At 39.1% G+C, this 24,983-nt stretch overlaps 1 protein-coding gene across 2 annotated transcripts; it reads right to left on the bottom strand.

The window, feature by feature from the left end:
* Nucleotides 1-407: 407 nt before the first annotated feature.
* Nucleotides 408-23,811, bottom strand: LOC133983868 (sodium- and chloride-dependent transporter XTRP3-like). 2 transcript variants are annotated; one of them, XM_062423079.1, is made up of 12 exons: nucleotides 23,614-23,811; nucleotides 12,420-12,528; nucleotides 11,859-11,999; nucleotides 10,822-10,913; nucleotides 10,463-10,690; nucleotides 7,840-7,950; nucleotides 6,746-6,987; nucleotides 6,396-6,558; nucleotides 4,810-5,011; nucleotides 2,954-3,113; nucleotides 2,619-2,784; nucleotides 408-998 (listed from the first exon to the last, which is right to left on the bottom strand). In XM_062423079.1, exons 1-12 carry the CDS (start codon nucleotides 23,671-23,673, stop codon nucleotides 831-833), a joined length of 1,842 nt encoding a protein of 613 aa, XP_062279063.1. In that variant the 5' UTR covers nucleotides 23,674-23,811; the 3' UTR covers nucleotides 408-830. The 2 variants fall into 2 exon arrangements, with proteins under 2 accessions (XP_062279063.1, XP_062279064.1); XM_062423080.1 differs by lacking the exon at nucleotides 12,420-12,528.
* Between the last annotated feature and the right edge of the window lie 1,172 nt (nucleotides 23,812-24,983).

Raw genomic sequence — 24,983 nt, 5'->3', positions numbered from 1 at the left:
TATCATTAAGTCCAACATAGTACCCCCCCCCCCCCCCCCCCCCCCCCCCCCAATGCGAATGTGATGTGATATTCTGCCAAATTGACTTTTTTGTTGTTGTTGAAATATTCAGTAATAATGATTTAAACTGCCTCGTTCTCACATGATTTTTTCTAAACCTAAATGCAGTAACAAGTGCTATTAATCCGAGTACTGCTGGACTTTCTATAATCCTATTTGTGGATGATAATCCCATTGTGGGATTTTGTATTTCTACAAATAAACTTGACTTGACTTTACCCTGAATTACACACCACCACCATGTAATAAGATATGAAAACAATAATGAATGACAACCATATTTGCTGTAAATGTTTGGAAATTAAACAAACTATATCAACACTAATAATATTTTCCACAGTTAAACTGTGGAAACATCTAAGTGAATTATTCCCACCTATATGTAGAATGTGGGGTGACTCTATTTCAATGTACACAATATTTATACGTGGCCAGAGATGTGACTTCAGTACTAAGAGAAATTACACAACATGTATACGTATAAAAATATTGTTAAGGCGCATCATTTTTTTTCTTTTGCTGAAGAAAAAAAATCAAAAAAGGAGCAAAAAATGTTAATCTGATTGTTATCTTGATTTGATATCCTTGTCTTCAATTTTTGCATGAACATTTTTTGTGAAAGTGAAAAGAGGAAAACAATGTTCTGTTATTCCTTGTTGTACATGAGAAGTGAAGGAGTGTTGCTGTGTTCAGTTGGAGGACAGAGCTATGTAGATAGTGATGGTGGGAGGTTAATCTCAGTAAATGTGCGCTATATTATCACCTGCTTACTAAGCTGATACTGTGCTTACAGTACGCTGCCTCTTGTGATGGCCATGTTTCCTCTTCCTGCAGTACACATACAGAGCTGTGAGGGGAACACAGCTGACTGATGACACCAGCAGCAGCCCAATGAAGACTTGACCAAAAACAGGATACTCGGTCACCACTGACTTTCCCTAAAAAAAACAGATACAGTTTATGCCTCCAGAAAAAAAGAATCTTTTGAATTTGGTTACCAACAGTCAGTCACTTTGGTTTGTAATCAGATCTGGTCATTTTTTTGTCCTAAGAATTGCATATGTTTTGAACATTTTGGGACACTTCTCTCAGGGACATGTCACAAAATGAGCAACTTGCTAGTGTTGAAAAATGACAAAAGTTGTATAGCCTGTTCAGGGTCCTGGATTGGCTGGACAAATCCTTGACCTACACACATTCAAACTGGTGATCTACTAAATCTGGTAGTACAAATCAAATTTAAAGCTCTAATCATTTACATCGGTCTGACTCGATACACAACAAACAAACTTATGGAATGGTAAGAATTTTGCACAAGAGACAATAAAAGTAAACTTGAATAAATTCAAACCCAAAATAAAATGAAAATACAATAGAGCACTGTAACACATTAATTAGCAAAAATATACAATCAATGTACAGAGCCCATCTAGATCTGTCACTAATCCTCACTGATATATATCCAAAAGCCGTGTTTCCATTACATTAAGGGGGCGGCTGTGGCTCAGGAGGTAGAGCGGTCATCCTCCAATTGGAAGATTGGCAGTTCGATTCCCGGCTCCTCCAGTCTACATATCGATGTGTCCTTGGGCAAGACACTTAACCCCTAGTTGCTCCCGTTGCTGTGCCAACGGTGTATGAATGCGAGTGAATGGTTAGATTCCTCCTGATGTGCAGGTTGGCACCCTGCGTGGTAGCTGCCTGTCATCAGTGTATGAATGTGTGTGAATGCGGTGAATGAGTTGTAGTGTAAAGCGCTTTGAGTGGTCGAAAAGACTAGAAAGGCGCTATATAAGTACAGGCCATTTACCATTTACCATTTACCATTAAAAAAATAATTGCAAACAAACTTTTGAAATGTTGCAAAAAAAGAAAATGCGAATTAGGTTCATTTCCATCAACTGGTTTGAAGCACATAAACTAGGCTACACAACACATAGTTTCATCAGAGGATGGTGGTCTAGGCTTAAATGATCTGTCAGTAAACAGTAGAAGTAGAGGTTGCCAATCAGAAACAAAACACAGTTAAATGGCCTTGATGACAGAAAAATGGAGAGAGGTCTTCAGGAATTTAAGTTGTTTCAACTGGGCAAGCTCTTTCATGTCAGCTAAAATTGGCCATGTTATCCAGAGATACCAGGAGTGAAAACAGCTGATCAGTCATGTGAGATCAAGCTGAGCTTTGACTTGCTTACTCATTCACCCCATTCACACACATTCATACACTGATGGCAGGGGCTACCGCAGGGTGCCAACCTGCATGGAAGTTAACCATTTACACACATTTATACACCGTTGGCACAGCAACAGGAGTTAAATACCACAAGGACACATCGACTTGTGGACTGGGGGAGCTGGGAATTGAACTGCCAATCTTCCAACTGGAGGACGACTGCTCTACATCATGAGCCACAGCCACCCTGCCTAATAAGCAGGTGAAATTCAGTACCGGCTGTGTTTGGCCCAGTTTAATCCTTGCACTTATGCACAATTTTCCTGCTTGTAAAGCAGTATGTACAAAACATCAGAAATGGAGAGGAAAAAAAGCCAAGGCTCACCAGTTCTTTGTTCCATGCTTGATAGGTTGGTGTCCCTCCCTGGATGTAGTTAACGATGTAGAAGATGAAGAGGGTGATAAGGAGAAGAGGACTAACTCCTGCCCACATGATCTTCCAAAACCAGTGGGGACGATGGCCAATCATGTCTTCTATGTCTTTTTCAAATCTAGAATGAGTAGATAACAGCACAATAATAATCTCATTCTATATAGTTTGCGTAAGAGTGATAATTATTTTAAACTTTAAACATATGCCACTATCCATTAGTGGAGCCATAACAAAAGCTGACCTGAAGGCAAAGAATTGTGGTGACTACCACATAAAAAAACACTGACCTTCTGATTCCGTAGATGTAACTGACAGTTATGACCTCAATGAGGACAATGAAGAGCAGGGAAAAAGTGGCTCCGTAGTCATTGAACATGGTAAACCAGTAATTCCCTGATGTGGTGGTGAAGCCCAGGCCAAGCAGCAGACAGAACAAACACACTAAACCTGCAAGCAAAGCACAGCACTCAGTCACGATACCCATTCGTTTACAAGTTTAACATTCACTGCATAGCAACATGTACTATGTGGTAGTAACCTGCAGACAAAACCTGCCGCCTGAACAATGTTAATAAGGAATTCTCGGAGTGCTCTGGTTGTCGAGTGGTTAGAGGGCATGCCACATAATTGCAGTGTTCCTGGTTCGAATCTGGCCTCTCTCTGCTGCAGGTCATTCCCCTCTTTCTCGCTCCCTGATTTTTTTTTTTTAAAGATTTTCTTTCTCTTTTTCTTCGAACGAGAAAGAGAGGTGTGACATGAAGCAAAGGACCTCCAGCCAGGATTCGAACCGGGGTCGGCTGCGTATGTGGCGTGCGCTCTAACAACTTGACCACCTGCACGCCTCTCTCCCTGATTCTTGTCGGCCTCTCTGCCAGTTACTAACTAAAAAAATAAAGGCATAAAAAGCCCCCCAAAAAAAGATGAAAAAAAGAGATAATTCTCACCTTAGTTCAAATGCAAGGCAAACTTTGTTTGTCTGGCTGCACAGACAAGTCAAATCAATTTTATTTGTATAATACAATATCACAAATTACAAATTTTAGTGACGGAAGAAAAATCAATGAATTCAATAAATAAATCCATCTCATGGATCCAAACACAATTCTCCCTAATAAAACTCAGAACCTCTTTATGGAGTCTTAAGCAGCTCCTCAAAAAGTAAATGTTAGTGGGTTCCTCTGTCAGTGGTTCCCAAACTGGAGAGTAACTCAGATAGCAAAATTGCCAACACACCTTAATCCAGCCCACATACTGCAGGAAGTGATGGCACATGGGAAATTTGCTCCTGTTAACCATATCTGGGCCACAAGGAAACCATAGCAATGTGACATCTCAACCAAAAACGAATCAAATAAGCCAAATCTGTACCACAGTTCTTTTTTATTTCAGCCCTGATCCGGCCCACATAACATATGGAATGATGAAATTTGGGCAGTCCACTCCTATTTGCTAGATTTGATTTTCAATTGCAAAAAATGTATTGTATAGTGTTTTGCCATATCATATGTGGGCCACTATAAGTTCACATCCAGATAAGCCCGCGCTTACTGTGTCGTATCCCATCATACTGTGCCTATGCCGTTTTGTCAAAACTGGCCATTCCACTAACAATCTGTATACAACTTCATTTAGAATGAACTGAATCATTCTGATAGAAATTCTTTTCAATTTGAAAGTGGGGATTAAAAGCATTCTGGTGACAAGATGAAAACCCTGTAATGTAAATTTTTTTATGTAAATATTCTATTGATATATCTGTTACTATGAAAATAGTTTAAAAGTTTAATTATTATGATGAAAATCTCTTAATATTCCATAATCTACAATTACAATTACTTACTGTTTTTGTAAATGCTCACTTAGTTGAGAAAAGTCTGTCATATTCCCCTAGAATATATAGATTATATTATGATGAAACTGATATTGAAACACAGCAATATCATAGTCAATAGGTCTCCATTGTGGAGAATTCGATTTGGTGTTGCTCTTTACTGTGGTGTGAGTAAACAGGACACTGTGATCAGATTTTGTTTGTAACTACAACCAGTTTGAATAACACCAACATGGCTACAGTTTAAAAGGCCTTTATAATCCACCAACACAAGCTGAAAGAATGTGCAATCAACATCAGTCTAGATCTTACCATTGAACATCTCATTGCTCATGCGAGATATGACCTTGAAGTCTCGTAGCGGGGTGATAATGGCAGTGATATTGCCCAGCATGCTGCCCATTCCTAGCAGCAGAAGCATGATGAAGTACAGCACTGACCACAGCTGAGATAATGGCATGTTCTTAATGGCTTCACTGTATACTATGAAGGCCAGACCTGTCCCTTCTACTGCCTGAAACAGATAAGTCAGAGAAACAAACAGACTGAGAAAGTTGACGATTCTGACCTATTTGCAAGGGTTTACTGCATTCTGGATTTTACTCTATAAATTAAAGGTGACAAAGGGCAAGGGTTAATGCACATTAGTCAAACCCCAGTATGTGATTACTGTTAGGGGACAAATCAGTCCCTCTGCCTCTTTATATTTCTCAATGTCAAATTGATGGTGATTTAATGTCACAATGTTTAATAGAATTTTTCCAAAGGGCTGAGTGAACATTTGTTTCCAACAACTACTGAAAAGTATCACAAGTGATAATCCATCACTTGATCACATGATCATTTGTTATTTTACTGGGAATGATTGCAGAAAGGACTTCTGAACACAGCTTGGCTAAATTTTGTCTTGATGGGGTGTATGAGCCATGTAGCCATGTATATATATAAATTCTTAAAATGTTATATTTTGTGCATATACACATATATATATATATATATATATATATATATATATATATATATATATATATATATATATATATATACACACCTGTACATGATGTGTGTGTGTGTGTGTGTGTGTGTGCAGGTAAGAATATTTGCATGCACGCTCCTAAAAATTGTGTTGTGGTTTTTGTCAAGGTGGACTGGATTTACTTTTTTGTCACTCTACACACAATAATGTGTGGGCATGGATCTTGATACCTTTCAGCCCCAATGTATATGCATACGTGTATGGTATCTTGCATGTATATATAATTTATTATTATTCTTTCTACCATATTATGTTTTTTATGTTTTTGACTGTTTATACAGAACTTCCATCCTTTTTTATACATTATTTGTCACAATAAATACACGAATTAAAAAATATCATGGGTAGACAAGTATATAATAACTTCCTACTTTATAATAAAGCAGCCACCAATCTTGTTTGTGCCATTTGTGGAAAAATATGTGCACTCACCATCTCTTAATTCTTATGTCTGAGTCACTGTTATCAAACGTGTAGTTAAAAGTCATTAAAAAACAAATGAAGGGGCACCCTGGTGGCTTACTGGTTTAAGGCACTGGCCACAAGCTGTTATGAAGCCCCCTCAGGATATTTGTTGCACATTATCCCACATGCCTGTTTTTCTTCCTGTCTTGCTAAATGAATTCTTATTCACACAAAAACAGAACAAAAAAAATTCCTCCTTTGCGTTTCCACAGTGCTTTTCATTTCCTAGATGCGTCCAGTGTTCTTACATAAATCAATAAAAAGTCACTCTACTGTTCCTATTTATTTATTTTTTAACGTTTTCTCTCTCGCTATTTGTGTAAAGCAATTTTATTCTCATTATCAAAATAATTGTAAATACGTCACTGTAAAATGAGTGTAATGATGAGGAACATACAGTGTCTAGTTCACTCTCCAGGTCACAGTTTTCCAGTTTGTTGGCAAGTTCAGCAAACTGCTGCGGGTATGTTGTGTTTAGTTTTTCAATCCACTCAAAGACATTGTCCAAAGTGATGCTGTCCTCTGCTAGACTGAAGGCATTCAAAAGCAGCAAGCGCGTCCTGGGAGAGGGAATAAAAAGACTGTAAGATGAAGGGTATACTATATTAACCCCGGCATTCACCCATAATATTAAATACTTGCAACTTCTTCCTGAAGTTCACCACATCAGTCTCAAACCGTAACACTGTGACCTGCTACACTTGAAGTGTACTCATATATATTTATATGAGCACAAAATTAGCAAACCTCTCTAGGCAGTCCTCATAGTTGATGGTGGCCTTGAACCCATAAATTGCAAAGGTGACAATGCTGGCAAAGATGGAGGTTCCACTGTTGATAAGAGAAACAATGATGGCCTGGCGCTCGAAGTTGTTGTTGTATTGGTTGTAGCTGGCAAAAGCTATGAGTGACCCGAAACCCAAACCCAGAGAGAAAAAGATCTGAGTGGCTGCATTGATCCATGTAGTGGGGTTGGCAAGCTGTTCCATCTACAATCAGGCAAAGGCACAGGTACAGATACATGCATGTACACATGCACACGCACACACACATGCACACACACAGACAGGCACATGTAAGCACAAAATATAACATTTTAAGAATTTATTAAACAATTATTTTTTTTACACTTCTGCAGAGGCTTTTCAGGTCAATGCACCTGCTGTATGCCACATTAGGCATAATAAGGTGATAATTAATGCGCTGCGTGTGTTAATTGTACATTATTCACAATATGACAGAAAGTACACTTACTCAGTGGATTACCGTACTTTTAACGTACGATTAACGTATTTTCTAGCCCTTTGTAATAAAACAGTTTTTAAATAGAAACTTTTTTCGTTGGAAAATGTCAACAAACCCCACTGTGCAGACATCACAAGCAACCTAAAAATAATGTTAAGGAACAAATGGAGTAAAATCGAGTATCAGAATCAGGTTCATTGCCAAGTAAGTTTGCACATACAGGGAACATGCCTTAGTGTTGTGGTACATAACAATCTACAAAGTAAGGTAAATAAAACAAGTACCATAAATCAGGAATTCATCAATGAAAACATAAATGTACAATAAAATATATAAAACAAATAATATTTTTTTTAAAGAGATGTAGAATTTGAAATGAAGAGAATGGAATGTATATACAGTATATTAACTATGAATATAAAATTGTCTATGATGTAAACAGTATATGCAACAATAACAAATATGGAATTGCATTAATATAACACACACAGAGTGTTGGCAGTTTGTATGCGTACATATATGGGTGCCTAGGCTATAATGAAAGGCACCCATATATGTACGCATACATGCCTATTGCCAAATCAACTCAACCTTACCTTGGGTGTGAACATGTATTTGACACCGTTGATGGCACCATGAAGAGTGACACCCCGGATCAGATAGATAAAGAGGACCACATATGGAAATGTGGCTGTGAAATACACCGCCTACAAAGGCAAAGAGGATGCTAAAGGTAGGTAGGTAGAGAGAGAGATAGATAGAGAGATAGATAGAGAGATAGATAGAGAGATAGATAGATAGATAGATAGATAGATAGAGAGAGAGAGAGAGAGAGAGAGAGAGAGAGACACACACACACACACACACACAAAATACCCTTAATGGGCTAGGACCAAGCTACATTGCTAACTTCCTATCTGCCGTCAGGAGCCCTGCGATCTTCTGCTGCTGGTTTGTTAGACATTCCCAGCAACATGCTATGGAACACAGTACTGACAGATATCAGGCTCCATAAATGTTTTTAAATTAAAGCTAAAAACTTACGTCATCACTTTAGCCTTTAAACTGTTAGTCAGCTTCTCATTTATGCACTACTGCACTTCTTTTAAAATGTTGTATGTTCCTTATTATTTTTTCACTTTGTTTTATTACATTTTATTCTTAAATTATTTATCTATTTTATCTTACTTTTATCATCAAGTTCGCTTTATTTTCAATCTTATGTTACACAGGTGCTGAGATCAGTGGTTGATAGAATTGAGAAAAAAGACTGTAGTGTGTTTGTTTAACCCCCATAGCACCACAATTTACAGACTGTGCACATGGTGAATATTCACAGTTTGTGTCTGTTACGTCTCCAATTACTACCACTTCATTCTATGAAGGTGCATGTAATTGCTTTAATTATTATTATTATTATTATGATTGTTATTATTACTACTACCTGCATGATAAGATACAGTTAACTTATCTAAACCTTCTGGTTTACAGTGCATCCGGAAAGTATTCACACCCCTTCACTTTCCCCACATTTTGTTATGTTACAGCCTTATTCCAAAATGGATTAAATTCCTTTTTTCCCTCATCAATCTACACACAATACCCCATAATGACAATGCGAAAAAGGTTGTTTAGATTTTTTTGCAAATGTATTAGAAAATAAAAAGCTGAAATATCGCATGTACATGGGTCAATGACGTATAAGGATTTTCAACAACTCAATTTTAGAATAATAAAAACAAGCATATCTAATGCAGTAGTTCAAACATTCAGAATGTTGTGTACCTGACAATTCATATCACAATTTGAAAGTGATTTTAGTGAGTTTTTCAAGATTAATTGGCACTAGCCTTAAAAAAAGTCATGTGGTGCGACCATGATTCATTTTGAAATATCTTATATGAATAAAAGATCATCATTTACAAACACTTTATATTACTGAAAACTTGTAAAAAAAAAAAAAAGAGATGTGAAGCATGTTACATAAATTAATTTATTTCAAGATGAATCATGGTCGCACCACATGACTTTTTTTAAGGCCAGTGCAAATTAATCTTGAAAAACCCACTAAAATCACTTAATTTCAAATTTATAATATGGATCTTCAGGTACACAACATTCTGAATGTTTGAACTACTGCATTAGATATGCTTGTTTTTATCATTCTACAATTGAGTTGTTGTAAATCCTTATACGTCATTGGCCCACATACGTATTCACACCCTTTACTCAGTACTTTGTTGAGGCACCCTTGGCAGCGATTACAGCCTCAAGTCTTGGGTATGAAGCTACAAGCTTGGCACACCTGTATTTGGGGTATTTCTCCCATTCTTCTCTGCAGATCCTCTCAAGCTCTGTCAGGTTAGATGGGGAGCGTTGCTGCACAGCTATTTTCAGCTCTTTCCAGGAATGTTCAATCGGGTTCAAGTCTGGGCTCTGGCTGGCCACTCAAGGACATTCACAGACTTATTCTGAAGCCACTCCTTCGTTGTCTTGGCTGTGTGCTTAGGGTTGTTGTCCTGTTGGAAGGTAAACCTTTGCCCTAGTCTGAGGTCCTGAGCGCTCTGGAGCAGGTTTTCATCAAGGATCTCTCTGTACTTTGCTCTGTTCATCTTTCCCTCGATCCTAACTAGTCTCCCAGTTTCTGTCGCTGAAAAACATCCCCACAGCATGATGCTGCCACCACCATGCTTCACCGTAGGGATGGTATTAGCCAGGTGATGAGAGGTGTCTGGTTTCTTCCAGACGTGACACTTGTCATTCAGGCCAAAGAGTTCAATCTTGGTTTCATCAGACCAGAGAATCTTGTTTCTCATGGTCTGAGAGTCCTTTAGGTGCCTTCTGGCAGACTCCAAGTGGGCTATCATGTGCCTTTTACTGAGCAGAGGCTTCCGTCTGGCCACTCTACCATAAAGGCCTCAAGGATGATCAGTGGAAACAGGATGCACCTGAGCTCAATTTTGAGTGTCATAGCAAAGGTAGTGAATACTTATGCACATGCATACATTTGAAAGAATTTACGCATTTATGCAACCTTTTTCACTTTGTCATTATGGGGTATTATGTGTAGATTGATAAGAAAAAAAAGGAATTTAATAAATTTTGGAACACGGCTGTACAAAACAACAAAATGTGGGGGAAGTGAAGGGGTGTGAATACTTTCCAGATACACTGTATATCTTTAATTATATATTGCATCCCTTAGTTTATCCCTCTTACCTTCCCAGTTGACTTTACTCCTTGGACAATGAACAGGTAAGTAATCACCCAGGCAAGAAGGAGGCACAATGCCTGGCCTGTATGAATCCCTCCATTCTCTTCAATTGAAGAGGAGATGTCCAATGTTTCCCTGTAGAAGAAGTACTGGGTGGGTGTAGCCCTTTGACACTCCTCTATAGGTGCTGTCCGATTGGAATTGATGGGGCACTCTGCCCAGGGAAGGACAGACTGGAAATGAGTAAAGTTTGGCACAATAGAGTATAGGTTTTTTCAGCTTAGTGTCCAAATGAGGTTAAACATTTTGTGAGCATATATCTGCTTTTGAAAATGTTCCAGTAATTTGTTAATTAGCGGCTTACTTGAAATGAATGAAAGAGGTACCAGAAACTCCATGCATTGATGACGTTGTAATAGAGACACAGATACAGGGATGTCACAACACTAGCAAGACCTATAACAAGAAGATTATACAAAAAGTACATTAATTAAAATGAGAAATGTATTTCTCATTTTAATTATCCTACATCCACCTTTTAATTTGTAATGCTACCAAGTCACATGTGAGTCAAAGCTGTATGATCTTTTTATAGTGTAAAGATTCCAGTTGAAGCTAACAATAAAATATTTCACTCTGAACCACAAATGATGGTAGATGAAAGGAAACATGATCCCCAGTCAATAGGATTCATCTTCTGGGGTCCATGAATGTTGGGAACATTTTTTATTGACAGTCAGTATGTTAGTACAGCTTGGGCTGCCCTTTGACATATCCAATTCACAACCCTAACATGTCTGAAATACAACAGACTGCACTGGGGACTGCATCATCCTTATTTCCTACCTTTCATCTATCCCAGACTGAACTTCTTGAGAAATTCTCACAGAAAAGGAAAGTGATTTAATCTCCAAGCCAATGGCATATATTGCTGTGTGTCCACATGGTTGGTATACATATGGTGGGACACTATAATAGACTTGGCATTACATATTTTGTGACCAGTTCAAACAAGATGAAGTTGATCCTTTTCAGATATTTTTGGTGTTTTGGGGCATTTTCAGACCTATAGTTTGATTGTTTAGTCCGCAGCAGGCAATAAATTGTTACAATGTAGCATACAGACTTTGGTGCGGTTCGGTTTCACATACGCATACTTCTAAATGAACCAAAATACGTAATAGTTCAGCTGACTACACCTCATAGGTTACTTTGGTGTTTATCTTCCGGACATAGATAAACATGTATTGCAATGTCATTAAGGGCCTTTGAAAGTCTGGCATCTCTGGCAAAGTAAGCAAGTGGTTCTCAACCTTGGAGGTGCAACCCCTTGGATTTATCTTGTAACTGCTACGGGTGTTAGACAGTAATGCATCACATACTCATTGAGTCAGCACTTACCCACGCCTCCCAAATAAGGGCTGATGGCAGACCAGGCCCCTATGCTACCCAGACGCATCTTCTGACCGATGGCAAGCTCCATGTAGAACAGGGGCACACCCTCCAAAAACAGCATGAGAAAATATGGAATCAAGAACCCCCCTGAAGGAGGAAAAATAAGTGCTCTTATAATCAACTTAGAAAAACAAAAATAAAGCAAAACCTGTGTGAGTTTCAAGTATAATAATAATAGCAATGCAATTTTATTTATAGAGCACTTTTAAAAATATTCAAAGATGCAGTCTGAACTATTGCCACCAAGTTGCAAGTCTAAGCATTCAGTATCTATACGGGGTGTAAAAATACAAAGAATTGGAACAAAGAATGCATTTTGTATCCAGCTCCTGTAGTTTCTCTTAAAGGCTCAGGAAATCACAGGTACTATACAACGAGTTACCAACCTTAACCTTATGGAGGACCACAAGGGTCACGGAAAGAGGAATAAAGCATTTCATTAATTAATAAGTACTTGTACAATTAAAAAGAGGAGTTATAGGAGTGCTTTAATAGCCTAGTGGTTACCGCGCATGCCGCATAATTGCAGCGTCCCTGGTTCGATTCTGGCAAGGGACCTTTGCTGCAAGTCAATCCCCTCTCTCTTCCTGTTTCCTGTCAGCCTCTGTGCCATTGACTGTCAAATAAAGGCAAAAAAATTAAATAGTGAAAAGTAGAAAGGAAATAGAAATACAAATAGAAAATGGATTTGCCTGATTAAATGTTGTATTCTTAATTCAGTTATTTATTTCTGTTTTTAAAACTGATTTTGAAATTCTATTGAGGAATACATTGATGTATTTCCTAAATTATGTTTTTCATGACTATTTGAAAGTTGTTTTTATAAATCCCTTTTTATAATTCCTATTTTTAATTGTACAATTACTTCATCTCGCTTAGCCTGGCAAGACAGTCTTAAAATATATAAGAAGGCCCCCTGTAATGCTAGAGCCGCCTGCTACTTGTCACTAATAGAGGAGAATAAAAACAGTCTGAGGTTTCTTTTCAGCACATTGGCTAAGCTGACAAAACAGTCTCAACTCTATTGACCCATGTCTAGCTCTATATAGCTCCTATAGCTCTCAGTAGTGATGACTTCATGAGTTTCTTTAATGATAAAATTCTAAATATTAGGGACAAAATTAATCACCTCCTTCCCTCAATAGGCACTCATTTCTCCTCAAACACAGGAAACTTAGAAACTGCTGTTAAACCTGATATTTATTTAGACTGTTAGACTGTAACTTCAATGGTTATTCATCTAAACCATCAACCTATCCCTTAGACTCAATTCCAACTAGGCTTCTTAAGTAAGTCTTTTCCTCAATTCGTACTTCTTTATTAGATTGGATCAATCTGTCTTTAGTAACAGGATATGTACCACAGTCCTGTAGAGTAGCTACAATTAAACCACTTAAGAAGCCTACCCTTGATTCAGAGGTTTTAGCCAACTATAGACCTATATCTAACCTCCCCTTCCTCTCCAAGATACTTGAGAAATGAGTTGCCAATCAGTTGTGTGACTTTCTACATAGTAATAGTTTATTTAAGGATTTTCTGTCTGGATTTAGAGCCCATCATAGCAGAGAGACAGCACTGGTGAAAGTTACAAATACCCTCTTAACCCTCTCTGTCCTGGTCCTGTTAGATCTTAGTGCTGCTTTGTAACCATTTACCATCAAATCCTGTTTTTGAGACTTGAACACTAAATCAGCATTAAACTGAATTAAACTGGTTTAAGTCCTATTTATCAGATCGATTTAAACTTGTACATGTTAATGATAAATCCTTCTTGCAAACAAAAGTCAAACACAGTGTTCCTCAGGGTTCAGTTCTTGGACCAATACAGTTTTCACCGAATAATATTACCTTAAGGAAGTATATGCTTCCTTTAGGTAATATTATTCGGAAACATATTTCCATTGTTATGCGGACGATAACAACTTGGGCACTGGCATGTAAGTCCACGCTAAAGTCTGTCGAAATTGCATACAAACAAGCTCTGAAAATTCTAAATAAAAAGCCCAACACATACCATCATTATGTCATCTTGAAGAAATATGAACTCCTGAGTTGGGAAAAAATAATAAAATATGCAGATTGTATCCTGGTCAATAAATTCCTCAGCGGACTAGCTCCACCTCCGTTAAAGGAATTTATAAAGAAAAACACAAATAGGTCAACCAGAGCAGGATCCAGGGGTGACTGTCTGGTCCCATTTAGGAAAACTGTTTTTGGGCAGTCAGCGTTCTCATACCGAGCGTCGCATACATGGAACACGATACCGAGTGACATACGAGATATACCAACCCTTACCTCATTCACTAAACACTTAAAAATATGGTTCCTAAACAATCAATACTGTACTCATAACCTATCTTAAAAATCCTCTGTATGTGCTGTATGTATTTGTGCGCTGTATATGTGGGTTTATTTGTTGGGGTGTAATTTGGGGATGTTGCTGGTGTCAAACCAGTCTTGTGACCTTGTGTACACACATACTTCTATTTATGTAGTTGATTACTGTGCAATAGTGCGTACACAAGTACATCTGTGTACATTCACCCAGTGCAATAATATCTGAGTGAAAGAAATAAGTGCAATAGGGCATTGTACAATAGACACTAGCACTTCTACACTTTTGTGCAATAGGGCCATGTGCAATATAATCAACACACTGAAACGGACAATGTGTAATAACAGCCGTTTTTAATATAACACTTAGCACTTAAGCACTCAAGCACTTTAGCACCTAAACACTTTAGCACTTAGCACTTTATGATCCCCCAAATTCTGGTCCTGTCAAGACTAACAAGGTTTTCTGTTCATTGTTTATCTGTCTGATTACATATTATTATTATTTATTTTATTTTATTATTTTTTTTCTTTCTTTCTCTATTTCCCTTTCTCTTCTTTCCTTTAAAGAACGTTATTTTACATGTCGTTGTCTTAACAACAACCTGCCCCCAGGGACTAAAGATGGAAATTAGCCACTGGCTATAATCTTGTGTATTGATCAATATACTGTACATTGTCCCTGTCTTTTAAATAAATAAAATCTAAAATCTACAAATCTATACTCAATTATATCTATCAATAAAGCCAGATTAATCTAACTAGTTAACTAAACTATAAGAATGCCTCAAGGACATAAAGGCCTTGATGATCTGCAACTTTCTGCTACTGAACTCAGAAAAAAAAGTTATTGTGCTTGGCCCCAAACACCTTAGAAATTATCTGCTGTATGTGGGACACACGGACCTAGCGGAGGCGAGGAAGTGCGCGCTCCTGCGCAATTGTCTCGGGCAGGAGGGACAGCGTATCTTCGCCACGCTCACCTTATCGGATGATAAGTACGTCACAGCCAACGCCACCTTGAAGGCTCACTTCAAGAAGCCAGCGGATGCACCGTTTTGAGTTTCGTTTCTACGGCCATTTCCCCATCTCCACTCTGGGTGTGGCGCGCCTCCCCGTCAGATATGATCAACAATGTGCACCTGCCATCAAGTTCTGCATCACCCGGAGGGGAGCCAACATTATGGGCCTAGACTTGTTCCTTGCCCTGGGTTTTACTGTGAGTGATGCTAGGGGCCTGCATGTCCTGCAGGTCGCTGCCTCCTGGCCTGACTGCTACCCACAACTGTTCAACGGGCTGGGCTGCATGACTGGATTTGTACACCAGCCTACTGTTGACCTGTCAGTCCACCCTGTTATCAAGCCCCTACGGCGCATTCCCCTGGCTCTCCGTGACGCGGTGGAGGCCGAGCTGCATCGCCTGGTGGAGGCGGACGTCATAGAGCCCATCGACGCCTCGCTGTTGGTGTCAAACCTGGTGATAGCTAAGAGGTCTTTCAGCATTTCGAGCAGCATGGCATCACACTGAACTCTGAGAAGTGCATGTTCGGTGTTGAGGAGGTTGAGTTCCTGGGCTTCAGGCTCTCGAAGGAGGGCATCGCCCCGATTATGTCCCACACTGAGGCCATTCTGTCCCTGCCAGACCCGCGGTCGGCATCCCAGCTGTCTTCCTTCCTGGGGATGGCCGCCTACTACCTCAGATTCCTGCCAAACTACTCTAACTCAACGGCCCCCCTGCGCCGGCTGCTCAGGAAGGATGTCACGTGGGACTGGAACCCGGTCTGCCACGAAGCCGTGCGTACCATCAAACGGCAGCTCACGTCCCCACCCACGCTGACCCATTTCAGCCTGACCGCGCTCACAATGGTCACCTGCGACGCCTCCGGGTGGCGCTGGGCGCTGTGCTCTCCCAGACTCAAGAGGGGGTGTAACGCCTGGTGGCTTTCGCCTCACGGGCTCTCACTCCAGCAGAGCAGAAGTATTCGGTGGGGGAGAGGGAGGCTCTGGCCTACCTGTGGGCGTGTGAACGCTGGCATGTTTACCTATATGGAAGGCCTTTCACCATTCGCACAGACCACCAAGCGCTGACTGCACTGCTGGCGACTCAAGGCTCATGCTCGCTACCTGCTGGTGCACGATCTTCATTAAAGTGGCCAGAGGTTTTTCAACTGAGCTCCATCACTGCACACTCCATCATCGACCGCCTGGACAACCTGTTTGGGCGCTGGGGCCTCCCCAGTGTCGTAACAACGTATAACGGGCCCCAATTTGCGTCAGCGGAGTTCGCAGAGTTTCTCACGATACGGCCCATCAAGCACATCAGGACCGCAGTGTATCACCCAGAGAGTAATGGGGGGGTTGAATGACTGAATAAAACTCTCAAAAATGGAATCCAAGCCTGTCTGGAGGAAGGGAAAACCTTCAGCGACGCATTCAACCAAACTCTCCTGACCATCCGAGCATCAAAGCATTCCACCACAGGAGTGTCACCGGCATTGCTCATGATTGGGCGCGAACTAAAGCAACCACTGGAATGTTTGAGAGCTGAGCCAGCTCCTGCAAGTGGGAGCCCAGGGTGAAAGGTTTGCATGCTCGGATGAAGGAGAGGTTTGATGCCACGTACAGAGTGCAGACCCCCTCAATTTCTGCAGGGGATTGGGTCAGGATTAAACACCTCAACTGCCAAAACAAGCTGCAGTCATACTGGTCAGAGCCCCTGCGGGTGACTAAGCAGCTGGGGCCGGCCACTTACAGACTGGAGAATGGGAATCGTTGGCACTCAAACCGCCTGCACAGAGTCACAGGCTCCACAGCTCCTGCATCACCTCTGTCCCCAGCAGCGGCTCTAGGTTGGCAGCCCAGGCCAAGAGCTAACCAGGTGGGGGGTAACCCACCAACACCGCCTGACACAGCTTCACAGCCAGCACGGCCTCAGAGAATGAGGGTCCCGCCCATTTGGCATGGGGACTATGTGACAGGGTGATAGTGACACTGGGGAATGTGGGCTGAATGTTGTGTTTCAGTTTCCAGTGGGGTGGGGGGAAAATGTTATGTCTGAAAACATTCAGTATTGTGTCCTGTTGGACTCTGTTATGTCATGCACTGCTTGTGACAGGTTACTGTGCCTTTAGGGTTTGCAACAGTGATGTACGGCAGTGTCGAAAAATGTAAGGTGTGCAGCAGGTCAGTAAAAGCAACACCCACAGAGCTACATAGTGTGGTTATTGAGTCCTCCTACACAAACATAATACATAATTCAGTGGAAATCTGAACCAGTCAGCAAACTACAAGGAAGGATCTGGTCCGAGCCACTTTCAACTCTAGTGCAGCTTTTTATAGCATCATTTATCCCTATAGAACCTGATAATGTAGTAATTTCCCCATAATGTAATAACTCCCAATAACGTAATAAAAAACCCTCATAACTCAATAAAAAATGTAATAAAACCTGATAATGTAATAACTTCCTGATATTGTAATAAAGTGCATTTCCCAATAATATAATAATCTCTGAGCCGATAATGTTAATAAATTATTACATTAATGGGAGGTTATTACATTATTGGGTTAACCTTTTTTTTTGCAGAACCTAATAATGTAATAATTTCCCAATATTGTAATAACTTTGGTCAATATGGTAGTAGCAGGCCACCAGTTATTTGGGACCAAGTGGTAAAGCTATGTAGGTGACCACCCACTGTTTTGCTGCCCTTCTTTCTACTTATGCTGTGCTGCTTTGTTACTTGCAGCTCTATTATTTAATTATATTATTGTGAATGCATTGTTTTCATAAAGATGTTGTTATATACTAGACTATTCATTAAAAGCTTGACACTCAGAACAGTTTTTATTCATTTATGTATTTAATATTACGCTGTGCTGCACTGACATTACCCTATTGTAAATGAAAATTAAGAGAGATTAATCAGCAAAAAAAACAATCTTAATAATATAATACTGTATTACCAAATGACATTACATGTCTTACTGCATATCCTTATTCTTTATAAAGTATAACACCAAGCACCATACAAGTACCAAAAAACTCATCAGTTAGTTGTTTAAAGTTTTAAAAGTCAATCATGTGATGATGCAGAGGATGGAGAGGGCCATTCTGCTGACCTCCAATGCACTTTACCCACAAGGAGACAAAGACAATCATTTAACAGGAAAAGATCAATGATTCAACAAAAAGCACAATGTGAAAATGAGGAAAACGTGAGGAAAGTTGCCATACAAGCCACCAAATCCACACCAGGCTTTGGTGAAGATAAAGCACACTAATAACCATGTTACCAAAAAGTATTCTGTTGTGCTAGGGGTCATTACTAATAGAAATCTGAAACTCTCCAAATACAAGGTCGAATACCGAATGTCTAAATCTGCTGTCCCTGAGGAGAAATGGTTTTCAGTGGCTTATATAATCAGTGTCACATGTAGTAAAGAAAAAAAAATCTTCTAATCAGTCAGCAAATGTGAAAAGAAAGTCCTTTCCCACTGCAGATAGTCACTCAGATCAGATTTTATCATTTGTTTCTTCTGAAATGACAGTAGCTTTTGATCCTCTCCCAGATGGCAACTGTCAGTTTGCAGCTATGGCTGACCAGCTTGGGAATTTTTCAGTCATCTACAACTCTTAGGAAATTGTTTCAGAATTTTCCGAGTTCAGTTTTGATTGTTTAAACTATTGGTGTGGATGTTTCCTTAGTCCTTTCACCAACTGCAGCATATTATGAAGACTTGCCCACTTTAGTGCTTGGTCATATAGCTGAGGGTCATGGGGATCATTATGTCAGCCTAAGTGACCCAATTAGTCCCTACATTAACAGTATTCAGGAGGAGGAGTCTCACAGGATTACATCAAGAGGACACATTGAATCAAGTCCAACAAATTAATATGAAGTGAACTCTGGTTCTGACCATCACGTCATTGATATATATTCCTGAATATCAAGAAAATAGTCACAATCCTGTCACCCCATCACCCCTTGTCATGCTTCCAGATGAAATTTGGAAACTAATTATCAAACACACCATTGAAATGGATATGAGCATGTTGGGAACAAATAACAGAATTTGGTTAGGACCAGGTTATTGTCCTAAGCTCTAAGCAGGTTTAATATTAACTAGAAAAGTCCAGGGAAATTTTGAGTGCCACAGGGCTGCTGCCGGAACGAGTACGCGATTTATTTCCAGTGTTCAAAAGTCACCCTGATCATATTCTGGTTTCGAGTATTAAGTACATCTTACTAGTCAGTATCAAGTGTAATGTACTTTATTCTCAACTTAACATCCCTGAATAAGTAAATGTTAATCATATTTAGGCATAAATAATATTTATTTAAACTAATTGATTAAAGTCTATTTCATTTTTTCACAGACAGGAATATCACTGTTATGAAATTATTAAGTAAATCTTATCATTAAGAGAGTAGATTTTATTATACTATTTTTATGACTGGAAATCTGCTTAGAAATTGACTGGAAATAAATCATGTACTCATCCCGGTTCAAAAGTCACCTTGATCATATTCTGGTAGTCAGTATCAAGTGTAATGTACTTCATTCTCAACTTAACATATCTGAAAATATTAAGTAAATGTTAATCATATTTAAGCATAAATAATATTTATTTAAACTAATTAAAGCCCCTGTAAAGTAAGAATAAATATGTGTTCTGAGTTTGACATACCACAGAAAAGTATGTTGTTAACCACCCTGCCAAATGTGAATGATTAAAAAAATCACCAAACATGTGAAATTAGGCTTCAAAGTTGTGTAAAAATCCGCCTCTGTCTCAAACGCTGTGGGCGTTCCCGCCGAGTTCGCGGAAGCCCCGCCCCCTACCACGTGTCACCTGTCAATCAAAGTCACCACTACTGTGGGCGTTCCCGCCGAGTTCGCTGAAGCCCCGCCTCCTACAGAGTGTCAACTGTCAATTAAAGTCACCACCTCTACCCTAAACATGGATGCTATTGCTGATAGCTAGCTCGGTCAACTGGCAAAATAGACAGACAGGAATTAGCCAATCACAAAAAAGTAGGTCAGTTTCTGCCCAGCAACAGGTTGCTAAGGGCAGCTAAGGCTCTACGGTTGCTACAGCGATTTGAGAATCTGCTTGGAAAAAATGCTCAAAATGCCCCAGAATTTGGCTTCTGACAAGGTCCCGAACAATTGCAAACTGTGAGAAAACCGTAACTCCTGTCCAAAAACCGAAAACACCGTGAGAGACACAGAAGCTGGCAGGTTCTGACAGTGTTTATTCTATTCAGATATTCCTTAAAATGAGCGCGTAAGCTCAGTGCGAATACAGAGTGAGATTCTTTTGAAGAAAAAAAAGACGATTACATTACAGTCAATGGGGAGCGAGCCAGGTATTGCCGCCGGTCTCGGCCCCCCCGTTTAAATTTTGTGCAGACCCCGCCTGTCAATGTCACATTTTATGAATCCCAACACCTATGTCTACATTTTGACAAAAAATTATTTGTCTCCTTTTGTTTGGCTGTGAGCTCGAGTTAAAAATAAAAATTAAGTTCATATTTTACTGCTTCTCACACTCAAGCTAACTGACGCTTCCACTCTAACTTTGAACAAAAAGTGATTTCCACTCCTCGTTTGACTGCTCATAGTTTGAAAAGTTTACATGTTATGTAAAAAATGTCCTCCGTTTTAAAGTTTGAATCACATTTCTACGTGCAGGTATGAGAGAGCTATGTGACTCTGAAAAAAGGTGAAATGTTGTGGTTTAAAAAAAAAAAAATCCCATTCATTTTCAATGGAGAAATTTCCCGGTATTTTGGGAATAACTCTGGGAAAAATTGGATTCTGGACACGTTTTGATGTATATATTGTTGGGGTTTTCTCAAAGCTGTGGGAGGAGTTACGCGCCGAAATTTGGCGGAAGAATAAGAATAAGTATGGTGAAGAATAATAGATGGAATTGTTAAACACCAATAAAGGTATAGCTTCAGTTAATGTGGCTTCAGTTCATCTGAATGCGAATGAGATACTGTTTCTAAATGTCATGATTGATTTAATCACTGCTCTGCAGTGTTACTGCTGAGAGAGTGCCTCGGAGCATAGCACCCGTGGCACTAATAAGTTTGAGCAAGATTAATAGATGCTTCGGGGCTATGCCTCTGCAGTGTTACTGCTGAGAGAGTGCCTCGGAGCATAGCACCCGTGGCACTAATTAGAGTTTAAGTTTAACACTAGCCAGGATACTCAAGGCTAACACATCAATCTCAGTTTCTAAACCTTTTACAATATGGATCTAGTGGCTGCCATAGACTCCAGTGGCGGAAGAAGTAAAGATGTGTTAAGAACCATTATACTAGTAACAATAACAACAACAATAATAATAATGACAGGCAAAAAGATAGTGGATAGTACCCTATACAGCTTTACCACTTGACCCCAAATAATTACTGGCCTGCTACTACAGCATTGACCAAAGTTATTACAATATTGGGTCATTATTACATTATTAGGTTCTGCAAAATATAAGGTTAACCCAATAATATAATATCCTCGCATTAATGTAATAATTTATTACATCATCGGTACAGAGATTGTTACATTATTGGGAAATGCACTTTATTACATTATAATGAAGTTATTACATTATCCGGTTTTATTACTTTTTTTATTGGGTTTTGAGGGTTTTTTATTACATTATTGGGAGTTATTACATTATTGGGAAATTATTACATTATCAGGTTCTACAATCCCTCCCTGTTTTCTCCCCTCAACTCACTGAATGGTCTGGTTCTGTGCTAACAGAAGGGTCTGGACTAGAACTGAACAAGTATTCGCAATATTACAGAAATGGCCAAGTGCAATTGACGAATTGACGAACAAATGAAACGTGTAATGTTACACAGCATTTTAAAATTAACATTAGACGACATACCTCTATATTGGGATTTCTTTTTCTCTTTCTCTTCTCACAGTTTTCTTCCTTGTGCACCTGAAGGCTTGAAGCTTTCCATTAGGAAATAAAATGTGAATATCTGCATCTTGACATCTCATCACAGACTTGACATCATCCCTCTTTTTCCGTGCACACAGTACAGTACCTCAAGGCAGTAAGTGAGGAAGGGCGTTCACTGGCGAATTTTTACGTTTATATTTTATTTTTTTTATTTTTTTATTTATTTTGAGGGCGACCAGCTCCCTCCAGACAAAGTGGTACCCTAGGCGACCACTTATATGGTTTAAGCCTTTAGCTGGCCCTTCTGCCAACTCTACCCTGTGGAAGACAATCGAGGATGCTGTGTTTCCATAAGCAACTAGAGGGCAACAAAGGACTGCACTGGTTTGTGTGGAGTGAATAGCCTATATGGTTCATAATATGCAGTGTTAATGAGAAGTTCTCAGAAAATTGTCATAAATATGTTTATGGCGCTTTCATATGCACTTTTCATATATCGTATAGTATTTTATATGAATAAATATGATATATTTCTGAGTATTTGGCTTTGGTTATTGTCACTGGAATTAATGCACAAGAGAGTTGAATGCATTATGTGTGGAATGCTTCCACATGCTTCCAAGAGGAATTCAAAAAACAGAATTCTAATCACACAATATTATTAATATTTTTCATAATTTAATTCACAATTTTAATTCATACATAGTTTTCCTCTTGTCTTGTGTTTGCATTGCCTTTAATGATATTTTGTTGTTATGTTGCAAGTGTGTATTGTCTCTTATCACTTCACTTTATTAGGCTATATGGTAGAAACTTAAGAGCACTGAGTGTAAAGTCAGTGCAGCTGTATTGTACTATATCTCTGTAACTCTGCTCATTCGCAGCGTCACTTCCAGGTTTTACCCTAGTTTATGGCCTGCAATTAGTTTATTGCTAGTTTCAACTTTGCCTTAACTGACTGATTAACAATAATTCATTCAGTCTGATAAGGTTGGTTTGGAAATTTACTGCACATCCGTATGACTGTATAGTAAACAAGTCAATAAACAGGCGGCCAATAAACTCCACTCCACTGAATAAATAAAGTTGGTTTTGTTTTTTGTTTGTTTGGTTGTTTGTATTTTTTTCCAAATTTAAGAATGTATCATGTAAAGGCAGGACTACCATAAGATAATACTTAAGCTACTCCACAATATTTACACCGACACAATATATCGTATGATGAGATAAATGTGTGGAATATAAAAGTGAATAGAGACGCTTGTAACGGAGGTGAAAACTGTCATAATAGAAGAAACACTGATGAAATAGTCCCTCTGTTTAAAATATACTTTGTGTGAATAAATAATTATCGGCTGGCGCCTCATAATCATGCTATTTGAAGGCACAGATCTGGATACAAACGATCGTTATGTAAGTAGTCTAGTAACTTACCTCCACCGTGCATTTGACAGAGGTATGGAAAGCGCCACACGTTTCCCAACCCGACTGCATATGATACACATGCTAGTATAAACTGAATGGGGCTGTCCCAGTTGGGTCTTGCATCTTTTTCCATATCTGTCAGAACGTCTCAAGGTTGTTGTTTAGCCAGTCAATAGAACAATAACGGCGCGGAGTCAGTGCGCGATGTGTTTCGGTGCGTCCTATCAGGCTTTTATAAGCTCACCGTGATTGTAACGTGGTCATTCTCTGGAGGCGGGCCATCCAACAGGAAAATTATTTTCTGTGTTTTTAAATAACTACACCGCCCATGAGTGTGATGTTTCAGAGCACTGCCAAAGTTTCTTGGGACGTGTAGTCCTTAAAACACATTTGTTGATATATCTGTCAAATTAAAATCTGTTCAAAAATTTCTTTCAAGGAGCTACTTTATGTATCCGTGTAGCTGTATATTTTAGGTACATCTGTAGGAAGGTATTAAGCTTTGGACATAATGTGTCAACATCACATTTTACATTTTGCAAATGGTTTTATTTCTCTTTGCAAAAATATGCACCCCATTGAGAGGCTGTAGCCAGTGGCAGTGACCCTGAGGTGGGTGGGACATGGCAAGATAACCCAGGTGAATGTTTAATTAAACAGGCGCCTTAACTAAACAACACTCAATCTTCTGTGGAAAGTCCCAGCCTACCTTTGTCTGCACCAGAGCCTCACCTGACAAAAAAAGTGACTGCTTTCATTAACTAACCTACTTCTCCACAGCTTTGGTGCTGACGTTTGACTGCTGACTGATGCAAACTTTTCCCCTTTTTTTTTTTTCTTTTTTTTTTAGAACAACCCAAGCTATTTGAGATAAGGTAGTTATGTAACTATATAATAGCCTGGAGGGTGCTATGGTAATACATGGATTATAAAATTGTCCAATTAAGAAAATAAATAGAAATGTATTAGGAGAAATTCTACTACTACTACTACTACTACTAATAATAATAATAATAATAATTAATAACTAATAATGATAGTAAATTAATGTATTAATGATCTACGAAAAATTAAATGTTTTCGATTTCTCTTTTGAATGATGCACAACTTAAAAACAAATGTTGAAGGGTTTTATTGCAGGCATGTAGATGTGTTCAGGCCTGCACTGTTATGGGACATTGTACAAAGGAGATAAATATCACTTCCTGGGTCCACTATGCAGGGTACACACTAATTATACAACATATTATTGTAAATAATGTGCAGACCACACCATGTAAATTTCATGTATATCGAGTTATGTTTGTCTGACTTCCTTTTGTCAGTAAGGGACTGTGGCTTAATATTGACATGTATATGTCTTCAGGGGGTTGTTATCA

This window comes from Scomber scombrus, chromosome 7, assembly GCF_963691925.1.
Source record: "Scomber scombrus chromosome 7, fScoSco1.1, whole genome shotgun sequence".
NCBI classification, from domain to species: domain Eukaryota; kingdom Metazoa; phylum Chordata; class Actinopteri; order Scombriformes; family Scombridae; genus Scomber; species Scomber scombrus.
The sequence above is the reverse complement of the archived record's forward strand: the minus strand, read 5'-3'. Positions and strand labels throughout refer to the sequence as shown.

Excerpts from the sequence above, each read along its gene's own strand:
- LOC133983868 (XM_062423079.1), bottom strand. The coding sequence starts at position 23,673 with ATGCAGTCGGGTTGGGAAACGTGTGGCGCTTTCCATACCTCTGTCAAA. Across the intron at positions 10,691-10,821 it reads ACCTCTTTCATTCATTTCAA|TCTGTCCTTCCCTGGGCAGA; the intron begins GTAAGCCGCTAA and ends ACTCATTTCCAG. Across the intron at positions 3,114-4,809 it reads GAGCAATGAGATGTTCAATG|GTTTAGTGTGTTTGTTCTGT; the intron begins GTAAGATCTAGA and ends CTTTGCTTGCAG.